We start from the raw sequence: 12177 nt of genomic DNA, 5'->3' as shown, positions 1-12177 counted from the left end.
AATGCAGAAGAGCTGAAGTCTCTAATTGAAGCAGTAATTGCTGCAAAAGGGGCCCAAACCAAGTACTGAGTACATATGCATGCTTATATTTTTCAGAGGTCCAATATTGTTCCATGTACAATCCTTGTTTTATTGATTGTATGCAATATTCTAATTTTCTGAGATTGTGGATTTGAGGTTTTTATGAGCTATAAGCCATAATCATCACAATTATGACAAATCACAGCTTGAACTATCTTGCTTTGCATGTAATGAGTCTATCTCATATATTAGTTTCACCTTTTAAGTTGCATTACTGAAATAAACGTTTGCACGATATTCTAATTTTTCGAGTTTCACCTGTAGACAAAATTTTACATCTATATATCTGTATGAGAAGGACAGAACTTTTATATTAGAAGGACTGGGCAGTTATCAAAGATTGTGCCAAAGGGAGTGAGACCTTTAGTTATTCCACCTTTCACTCTTTTATAACTATAATCGTGTTGCTTGTATCTTTACAATTTATATTATTTGTTTTCCTAGTATGATTTGATTGCGTATTAGTAACTTATGTATGATTTGATTGCTTATTTAGTAACCTATGACTATTACTAAGTGTTGTATTTTATGATTCTTGATTAACGTATTTTGTTTTTTCTTATGTACAGAGAGCATATGCACCAAAGACAAATTCCTTGTGTGTCCAATCACACTTGGCCAATAAAATATTCTATTATAGAATTAAAAACAGCACAATAGGATGGAAAATAACACACGATAATCTCTATTCTGCATCCTGACGGAAACTATTTGGAAACAGAATGATATAGCCTGTTCCCCATTTCATCAACTCTGTGCACCAAACTGTTGCAATTGGTTGTACCATGTGCGTAATTTTGTGCTTTTTTGAGCCTAAAGAAGCAGTCTGAAGGTGATAGCTTAGTAGGAGCATTTGCCACTACGTTATCTGAGGATGCTATATCAGTTTTCACTTGCACTTATTTTTTTTGCATGTCCACATATTGCAGATCAACATGTCAATGTCATAATATGTATTACAATTCTCATAGATCCCTTATTGTCCTCAAGTAAAGTATTTGGGTCTGCTTCTTTTATTCTGAAATCTAATAGTTATCTGTGCAGCCAAGCAAAATCCCTGTATGTCAGTTCTATAGCACAGTACTCAGCTTCTGCAGGTAATGGGGTTACAAGGCTTTGTTTCTTTTTGTACAAAGTGATAAGTATACCCCACAAAAGAATATGTACACAGTGATTGATTTCTTATCAGATTTATCTTGATCTGAATCTGAAACTCTATATAGTACCGAGTAAGTTTCAGATCATTAGATATAGGAAATTTTAAATTAAAGTCCATAGTTGCTTCCAACTATCTGATGACTCACTCTTTTAACTGTTAGCTCACTTACCTTTCTATTGAATCGAAAAACATTGGTCATGTTGGGTTGTTTACAGATGCAGTGTATGCCAGTTTCCCACAGCTGCTGTTCATTACTTGCCAATTTGTGTGTCTTCCTTTGTTCAAGTATCCAATTTTCATGGATATGTTTGACTCTTTTGCCTTAGTAACTTGATTTGGTCCATTCTCTTTCATTTTTGATTGAGCAAGCACACTCCACATTTCTGTTCCAAGAATAGCGACTAATTACTTCTAAGATATGTCATTTCCAGTTGATGATTATGAGACATTATTTTCAATTTCTAGCGACCATAAAGATTTTCTCAATAACAATTTATCCCTAATCTGGTCTTCCGTTACTTTCTTTCTTCTACTTTCTATCGCTTCTTTCTATCTATTCTTTCTATTTTCTATCTATTCTTTCTACTACTACGTTTAAATTATTCACTATCTCCAAGCTGCCTCTTTTGCCCTTTGCACATACAATTAGATCATCAGTATAACAATGAATGTACAATCATCCTTTAAAGTCTTGTAAATAAGTATGGAATAGCATTTTATTTTCCAAAGTCATCTTTCACCACATTTATTTTAGTTTATTGTACCATGCTTTAGCTGTTTGCTTTAGTCCATATATGGATTTTTACAATTTGCAGATCAGGTTTCCTTCCTGATTCTCAAAATTTAGTGGTTGATATATGTAAATTTTCTTTTTCAATAACTGTGAAGAAAGTAGTTTTAATATAAGTACCCCATATGCAATTTTCTAAGTGCTGTTACGTTGTATTTGTATGTTTATAGTGCAAAAATCTCACCATAATCCTCAACATCAATTCTGCTATATAGTGCAGATAAGTCCTCAATTTATGACAATTGGGACCAGAATTTCTGTCGCTAACCAAGGCAGTTGTTAAGTGAGTTGCACCTGATTTTACAACTTTTTTTCTGAAAAGGTTAAGATAATCAGTGTAGTTAAGTAAATCTGGCTTCTGCCATTGACTTTGCTTTTCAGAAGCTGGTTAAGAAGGTGGTGAATGGTCATCACATGACTCTGAGATTCTGCAACCATCATAAATACATGCCAGATGCCAAGAATCTGAATTTTGATCACATGAGACCATGAGAATGCTATAATGGTTGTAAGCTTGAAACAGCTGTTAGTCCTACTTTTTTCAGTGTCATTGTAACTTTGAATAGGTGTTAAACAAATAATTGTAAGTTGAGGACTACCTGTATTACATATTTCCATGAGCATCAAGCTGTATCTTGAAAACTTAATTACATCTTTCTTGACATTTTGTAGTTCTATTAAAATCCATGGTCTATTTTTGTGTAAGAAATCCAGTTTTCTGCCGGAGTTCTAACAACCCAAGACAGTTAGTTCTTATTTAATTACAATTGGGACAAGTAACTCCAATGCTAAAAGATTCATTCATCAAGTGAGATATCACATCACCACAATGAATTTACGAGATCACATTTCTACTGTAGTCATTGAGTGATATATCATTTTATAGCAACTTGCAATTGTACAGCCATCTTCTCCACTGACTCTGCTTGCCAGAAGCTGGCTGTGAAGCATGCAAATTATGAACTCATGACCATGGTACATTTTCAAATAAGCACTTATGTGCTAACATAACTATTTCTTTGTCTGCACCTAATTGATTCTTAAATCCCTATGCAGCCTTGATTCACTTTTAGGACATTTGATCTTATTATTTGTCATTTGCTATGAGCCTAAGCTCTGTGATTTTTTTTTAATATACTATATTGTTTTTTTATTACTGCAATGACAGACTATATTTCTTTCCTTTATCTTGTTTACAGATTTCTATTGATAAGTTAAATTATAGCTGGTGTACCTCAAATTTGGCAATTACATTTTTAAGGAAATTGTATAATGAAATGTGATTATTATTTATAATTTCTGTTCCTTAAGTTATCAGAAACATTCACTCTATTTTGTTTGGAATAGAGAAATACACTGACACCTGCTCCATTTCACTTCCATTCCGTAACGATCTTTATATTTAAACATTTTTAAAACGTTAAACTACTATTCATTTTTGAGTGTGCTTACTTCTTGTCTTAGACTGCCTTTCTGAAGAAAAAAAAATGAAATTACAGTTTGTCAAGTTCAAGAATTACTCCAGTTGTAACTTATGTATTATTTTTCATCCTATTTTTTCTGGACATAGCTTCTCCTAGATTCCTGAGATACAGCTTTTAAAATAATGCCTTCATATATGTACTCCAGACTGTATTCTTTCCCATCTTGAAACATGAGATTTCCCAATCCCAATGTCACTTTCATGTTTAAAAAAATTTAGCTTTTAGTGTGCCAAAAGTTAAAAATCAGAAAAAATTGGGCTGTTTGGGACTGGTGCTTTACATTGCTAATCTTGCATTTATGAATTTAATGCCCAGAGTCACTGAGAGTTGAGTAGCATACAAGTACAATAAATAATTATTCCAAAAGAAACCTTGTAACTGATGCCAACCTATCTATTACACATTTGCAGAATCTCGATTGCACATTTGCCATTACAGCCAATTTGTATGCATTGTCCTATGTCTAACTCATTTTTTCCTACCCTGCAGAATAGAGAAAATGTCTAAACAAGTTATCTCTTCCTGAGCTGCTTTTGTCTGCAACAGGGATCGCATGTTAACAAGCTCAATTCTGAGACTTTAACTAGCAGAATCATAAAGACTGCCTGAAACTGACAAGACTTTAATCAGTTTCACACTTTGGTTTTTCTTTGTCCCCTGTGTGACTTAAGGCTACAAGCTGGGAGCATACTAGCACATTCCTTTCTATGTGTATTTCCCATTATGTGCCTGCTTACTCTCTTTAATCCCTCCATCTCCTCTCCAATGAAAGTCAGTACAAACATTAATACCCTAACTCTAACCTTTCCTGATGTTTGAGCTACCTGACTATTTGGGGTTTGATCCTTCAGACACCGTAAAACAAAGAAAAGCTAAAGTAAAATCATAAGCATAGTCATTGGTCACATTATTTCCAATTAACAACTGCATCACTTAGTGACCACATTGACACTAAGTGGTCACTACCCCAATAGCGGTCACTAAACAAAGATTACTGGTACTTCCATCAGCCCCATTATCAATGTGTAACATGCACGTTCATTAGCCTATCTATGTGGTCTAGAGCAGGGGTCGCAAACTTTTGGACCTCAGGGACCACCAAACTCATAATTTTAAATCCCAGGGACCACTAATATGAATTTTGATGGTAGCTTGCTGACATCTGATCTAACCTCCCTCCCTCCCCCCACCTCTCTCATTCACACACACACAAACACACAGAAGCAGGGGTGGGATTCAAATTTCTAAACAACCGGTTCTGTGGGTGTGGCTTGGTGGTCATGTGACTGGCTGGGCATGGCTTGTATGTAAACATTATAAATATTTATGTAAATATTGATTTTTTTTATAAAAAAAAGAGCAACTTTTACCCAAAATCAGGCAAAGCAGGCAGGCAGATTGAGTTGCTCACAGATTCATAGATTCATTCAGAGATCTATCTTTCTGCCATTGGCTACCTGCAAGCAAACTCACCAAATTAACTCACAATACACCATGTATGTAAATATTGATTTTTTTATTTTTAAAAAAGAGCAACTTTTACCCAAAATCAGGCAAAGCAGGCAGGCAGATTGAGTTTCTCAAAGAATCACAGAATTATTCAGAGATCTATCTTTCTGCCATCGGCTACCTGAGTCTGCCCTGAATAATAGAAGCTTCAGTCCTAAGGAAGGTTTGGTTCTGTTTAAAAGCAGAGCCGAAGATCTAAAGATTAGCTAGAAAGCAAGAAATCCAACGATTTCCTGCTTTCTAGCTAATCTCCCAGCACAGCAGAACAGCTGATAGTCGGGGGGGAAAAGGAAAAATAGCAATTTAGCAGGCAAGTTTGCCAGGTGAGGAGTGAGTGGGGAGGGTTCCCGTGAGCCATGTGGGCGGTACAGCCTTGTGTTTCCGCACAGCCTGGATTAATTGCTTTGGGGGGGTGCTCTGGGGGTGAAATTTATCTGCGGACCACCAAAATTTTCTCGTGGACTACCAGTGGGCCGTGGCCCACCAGTTGGTGACCATTGGTCTAGAGACCCAATTCATACTTTTTGCCCTACATTTAGACCTTTTATTAATAATTAAACCTACTCCTTAAGTTCCTACCAGTATGCAACAATCACATTCCATAAGATCCGAGAATTCTTATTCAGATTCTTTTACCTTTTTACTTTCTCAGTTTCACATATACACACAACACATAATTTCGTGTGCCTACATATAGTAGAATATGTCAATATTCGAATTATAATATTAATGTACTGATAAATATTCAAGTAAAATAAAGCTTGGGGTGTGATGGTTCAGCGGTTAAAGTTGCTGAGCTTGGCAACTGGATTCAAGACCTGAGAACTATATGACAGGATGAGCACCCGTTAATTGCCTCAGCTCCTGCCCACCTACCAGTTTGAAAGCTTGCAGATGCAAGTAAATAAATACCACCTCGGTGGGAAAGAAACAGTGTTTCATGCACCTTGGCATATACTATAGTTATGCCGGCCACAAAGTGTCTTCAGAAAACGCTACCTCCCTTAGCTAAGAAACGGAGATGACCACTGCCCCCTAGAGTTGGACATGACTGGATAAAAGAAAATCTTTATCTTTAGAGTAAAGCAGTCCTGATTATTTTAAAAAAAATATGAAAAAAGATATACTGTATGTCACACTTTATTAAGATAGCATTGATGAACATTTTATGTTGTAAATCATACAACTAATGAAAAATAAAAGAACAAAAACACAAATAGAATATTACTGCATATTCTCAAACAATTTTACAACATGAAACTACAACAAATTTCATAGGATCAGCCTACTTCAAATTCACATACCATGAAAACAATAAAGAACACATTTTCCCCCTGAGGCATTAAAATGAGTAGATTTCACATAGCATGCCAAATACTAACAGATGTGATCTGCACGGGCATCTTAATCATGCAAAGAGAAGTTACAATATCTCTTCAAAGATTCTCAAATGCTTTCATTGTAAGTATAGCCACAAAGACTGCAGGCAAATGCAACTTGCTTTGAGTAAATAATGCAGCTGTATGAATTCCTAAGTGAACAAAAGCTGACACAATATCTACACGGTACAAACTAAACATACCATCTTTGTGCAAATTTGAATTGATGTGCAGCTGTTGACAAATTCAGGATAAGAAAAAGTGATTATGATAGGTAAAGAAATGGGTGCCCCCTTAAATTGTACTTGTAACAGCTCCTTTGTGGGAGCACTATCTGAGCTAGAAGAGTTTTGTGAGGAACAATGGAGTAAAATTCAAAAGCAACAGAAAAGGCATTTAGCTTGCTACAGGAAGTGTTTGAAATCTATTTCTCCAGAGGAGGAAATATAAAGCCTGGCTGAAGGGTTTTCATATTTCTGAACCTTTCATGTTTTTGAATCATAATGCAGGTTTGAACCCCTGTTCACTTAGTTAAAACACAGAAGTTGACTAGATTGTCTAAACCTGTGTATATAATTGCACATAATTATATATAATCTTAAATTTTAGAAGTAAATGTATAGTTTCCAGAACTTCACATAAACTCCTGAATTCATGGAGTTATAAAACAAAAGCAGCTTTAAAAAGTGCTGCAGAGAAGCATCCTGGTCCTTAGGCTAAGCCACTCTCACTTTACTTCCTGGCATCAGTCCTCTTACACAGCTGTTTTGTGAGTATAGTTTGAAGAGGGGATCTGACTTCCAAATGCTAAACTATCTGTTCCACAAAGCCCAGCAAATACCCATTTTATAAAACAGAAGTTGCAGATCCCCTGAAAAACATGCACAGGCAACACATGCATGCTATATAAGAACAAATATTTCAAATACCATGATTTTTAAGGAACAAAAACATCTCCACTGCCTTGCCTCAGACAATCTTCCTCAGGTGTATACTTAACATTAAACATGCTTTGTAGACAAACCTGACTTTATATTATTATATTGGGGAAGCCGTCTAGTTTTGCAATTAGAGAGAAAAGGAAACCAAACCAGAACTTGGCTAAACAAGTATGATTGCTATGTAAAGTACATCCTTTCATTGGCCTTAAATTTCCCCACATTTAGCTTCAATGAATGACCCAGAATTCTATTACAAAAGAAACAAAAACTTGTAATGTTTTTCACTTATATGCACATTTTCTATGCCTCTACTAGGTCTTCCAATGCATACCTTCATTCTCATTCTAAAAGCCTAAAATATTGTAATACCTTACAGCAGAATTTTTCTCAACTTAGAATCCTTTTGGTTACACTCAGTTCTTTTTTTGTACTTGCTGAAACCAAAAATGTCTGCTTGAAAGTATTTCTTTAGTCCAATTCATGTAGATTGCCAGCAGAAGAAAAATTGTTAAGTAAATTCTTTTCCTTACCATTTGGACAAGCAGGGTTTCCCCATATTTATTTTTGTATATTTCTTTTATCTGCTAAATAGCATATCTAACGAACAAACCCCTTAATGCTCTCATGTTTGTTGTCTAACTATAATTGCATTGTAAAGGACACTGCTTCATGAGGTTCATGATTACAAGCAGATAAGCAACTAATTACTGGAAGCTTTTAACGGCAGGATTTGAATTAAACCTTGATTCAAATTACTAACTGTTGTAGCATCAAAGAAATCAAACAGCTGGAAATGCAAGCAATGGCAAAGAACAATGAACATGAAATGAAGTCTCTGAAAGATTCCCTAATGTTATCCAAAAACTGAAGATTAGGCAGAAAAAAGAAGGGTCTCTGAAGCATGGAAGAGAGATATTGATTACCTGGAGATTTTACAAGTTTACTGTGAGTTTTCCTACAGAGGTATAACATGACTCACCTTCTTCCCTCAAGCTTTTCTCACCAAAGAAAGCAGCAGGTTTTTAAATTAAATTATCTTATTTATCTTAATTAGAACTGGAGAGCTTGACATTTGTTCAGGTTACAGACTGATCACAAACAGCTTGCAGAAACTTTCTATGTTGCTGTTAAGCAGTGAAGGATAGTGAAGCATTTACCTATGGGGTTTACACCATATGTGCAGTCACCGAAAGTGATTTCTTAAGGCAAGTGCCTCTACTTGTTTTACTGCCAAACAGTATCACACTTTCTAGTGTAGTTGGTAAATATATAACTGGTACATTTCTAATCACATAACACGTCACAGTGCACTATGCCTCTCTATATGGTATAAATTAGCCAAACATTTCACTGAATTTCTTTGTTTTTATGGTACAAATTCTATCTAATTATATGTAACATATATTGTGTCTCTTTAACAACACAATCCTCAACACATAGGGAAGTAATTCTCAAACTCTTTATTGCTTCTTCTAAGGATTATATTTTGATGTTTAAAGATGAAAATATGAAAGAAATGTAAAAAAAGGCCTGCTTACAGCTTATAACCTGTGGTTTAAGGCACTAAGCAAGAAACTGGGAGGGCATGAGGTTCAGTCCTGTTTTAGGCATGAATACAGCTGGACCAGTCACTTTCTCTCATCCCTAAGGCAGTGGCAAGATACTTTTCAAAATCTTGCCAAAAAAGATTGCAGGGACTAAGTTCAGGCACTTACCAGGAATCAACTATGACTGGAAAATAATTCTCCCAAACAAAACAAAAGGCATTTTTAAGAAAGCACCCTCCCAAAGCATCTGAAGAAAACCAAGGTTATATCAAACTGAAGGCACAGTCAATGACATCATTATGCACAGCCTACCAGTATGTATTCACAATATTTACATTGCAATATCTGTTACAAGCATAGAAATATTTTTGCATCTTGACATACATTTGTCACTTGCTCTCTTCCTTCACCTCACTTCTCATGTGTGCAACTTTTATGCAATATCGCTACAGTAGCATTTTTTAATCATGATGGTGGCAATGCACCACTTTCTTTAGAGACAATTTAAAGAATAAGTACTGTGGTACTATAATTTCTGGAACACAATACATTTTTTTCATAACTTGCCATTACCTGTTCCCTTTTTTCTAATACTGGAAACAAGACAGTGAACCAATTAGTTGGACATTACCAACAATTAATGCATAAAGATAAATACAGCATGAAGCCTTTGGGCTTCAAAAACTAGACTCTTGCCTCTTCAGTTCAGGGCTAACAGTCCAAAACTGTTCTTACATATACCAGTAGTTCAGGGAAGGCACCTACTGAAAGACAATAACTCCTGATTTTGTGCTTAATGATCATTATCAATGGGATTCACTAAATATCTCTATGGAATTAAATTAATCACCTCCAAAATAAAGGAACTGCAGGAACATGAAATATGGCCATTCCTGAAATCCAGTATCTTGTAAATGAAAATTACTTGGTAAAAATTGGTATTTGGTAAAAATTGATGAAAATTGAAGTCTACTAACACCTCAATTTAATGAACCATATGGAGGGATGCTATTAAATCTCTATGTCTAGGAAATCCAAGTTTATGTAAATTACATAAAATATATTCAATGCTGTAATAACTTACATATAAATTAATGCAAATCATGTAGACTGATTCACCAAGCAATGAACCTTTATGTTCTTTAGGAGTAAAGTCCAAAGTCTTTATTCAGATATCTGATGTCTTCTGAATGGCTCCTCCAAATGGAGGCTTATCGTTCTCCAAAGTTAATGATATAATAATTAATAAAATCCATTCTCTCATTAGCCCCAGGCATAAATTCCAATTAAGTTTAACCCAATAAATTCTTCTGAGCTCTGCAACTTTAAAAATGAAAACACTCTTGTAATATATTCAATTCTGACACATTACTAGTTAATGACAAAATTTCTGAAATAATTTTCCAGATGTTACAAAATCATGAATAACTACTTCAAAATTCCTTTGTACATATTGTATATCTAGGTTTGTTCGGTCTCTTATACATATTTCTACTTTTAAACTGTACCAAAGGCCAAAACACAAGTACAAAACACACCTTTTCTTGTCTAGCACTGGAATCCACACCAAGACAGCTCTTTCCAGAGCCTACAACTTTAGAGGTGCCATTCATTAATTAGAACATAACAAGAGAAAACACAAATTAACAAACCTAAAATTAGTGTTGGAGCACTTCTGATGCTAGATTTCTAGCAAGATACACATAATGCAAATAAGTTCACTGCTCTCTAAGTGAACTCTGACATCATCATAAAATGAACTATGAAGTGATAACTGAGGGGGAAGGGAGACAGTACCCAAAACACAGCATGAACAAAAATATAATATTCCCTCCCCCTCCTCTAAAAATCTTTCAACTGGAAAGTTCACAATAATTACATGCACTACCTCTTAAAGAAGCCGTTGCAAATACCCGTTTTTTACCGTTTTACTGAAATGTGAAAACTCAAGGTAAATGTTTTTAATTCATTGCTAAGGAGGGGAGGGGAGGGGAGAGAAAATTAGGGATAATGAACTATCTAAAAGAATTCTATAGATTACCTCTTCGACAGTTGGGAAACACGGATTAAGAAAACAAAGGTTTCTCTTTCAACGCACACAAATCAAGGATGTAGAGCCGATTTTTAAAATTCAGAATAAGAGAATGACGGCAATGGCACTTAGCACAATATTTTTTTCCCTTAAGGATTTCCTACATTCCCCGGTTAGAAAAACCATGTGCCCAAAATGCCCCCATTACCCCCCCTTTTTTTGGCACTTCACACGTCTCGTCACAATACCTGTACCGGCTTAATGAGAGCAAATAAATTAGTTTATTTAGGGCTCCAAACCATCACTCTCTGGCTTGCAAAAAGCATTATCTCACACCCATTAAAATCTCTCCCTCCCGCCCCAATGCGTTACCGGCATTATCCCTTTCCGCAGCCACTTTTCCTCCTCCCTCCCCAAGACTCACCCGCCAACAGGACGAGGAGCAGGGAAACAGGCGCCTTCTCCGTCCGGTCCCCCATACCGCCGCGTACAGATTGGGAGCGAAGACCGAGGAAGCGCGCCGAAAGCCAGCCTGACCCCCCAAAGCGGCCGGTTAATGAGCTTCCCCGCTTCAGTCAAGTGAAGCCTCTGCCAGGAGGGGAGTGGGGGGGCAATCCAATCCAATCCGAGTGGCAGCCAACAGCCGTCGCTCGTTCCCCGCTGGCTCTGGATTGTCCTGGGAACCGGCAGGCGCGAGCGAGGGAGGGCGGGAGCCGCCCGCTTTTTCTCCCCCGCCACCGCCTAAGTCCGGCCGCGCAGCCAACCACAGACCCAAACTTTCCCTGCCCCCGCCCCGCTCCCCCTCCCACAGGTGCCGAAAGGAGGCCAGCCCGGCTCCCACCCCTTAAAGGGGAGGAGGAGGAGGAAGAAGAAGGTGAAGCGCTGGCACTCCTCCAGGCAGCCGCCGCTGGTCCTCCGACAGCGCGTTCTCCAGAGTCCGCGCGTCGCCTTCGGCCGGGCTGAGGAAAGCCATCGATTAAGGCTCGGGTTACAAGGGAACCTCCCTACCTAGGCGGTCACGCCCTCCGCCTGAGTCTGGCGCGCCAGCCAATGCCATTGAGCGGACCCCGCCCTCGCCTGCCTCTTTTCGGCAGGGAAAGGGAAACCCAGCGCCTCCAACTCCGCGGCGGGAAAGTGATCGTCGGGCAAGGGCAAGAACGGAGACACACACACACACACCCCATTCCCGAGAAAGGAGGGGGAGGGAATAATTGCCCGCATACCGAGCGACTTTCAAGCCAAAGAAACCGGGAAG

At 37.4% G+C, this 12177-nt stretch overlaps 1 protein-coding gene across 2 annotated transcripts in view; it reads right to left on the bottom strand.

The window, feature by feature from the left end:
- Positions 1 to 11717, bottom strand: part of PTGFRN (prostaglandin F2 receptor inhibitor) — a 102731-nt gene extending 91014 nt beyond the window's left edge. The window contains exon 1 of one of the 2 annotated variants that reach the window (XM_087966591.1): positions 11347 to 11717. In XM_087966591.1, coding sequence (XP_087822717.1) covers positions 11347 to 11401 — 55 coding nt within the window. In that variant the 5' untranslated portion in view covers positions 11402 to 11717. The remainder of the gene's footprint in view (positions 1 to 11346) is intronic. The other variant, XM_087966590.1, reaches the window with a different exon arrangement.
- Between the last annotated feature and the right edge of the window lie 460 nt (positions 11718 to 12177).

Source organism: Notechis scutatus, chromosome 5, assembly GCF_049901735.1.
Source record: "Notechis scutatus isolate UNSWTSFEM ecotype Mainland chromosome 5, rNotScu1.2, whole genome shotgun sequence".
In the NCBI taxonomy this organism is placed as follows: domain Eukaryota; kingdom Metazoa; phylum Chordata; class Lepidosauria; order Squamata; family Elapidae; genus Notechis; species Notechis scutatus.
This window is presented reverse-complemented; position numbering and strand designations above follow the sequence as displayed.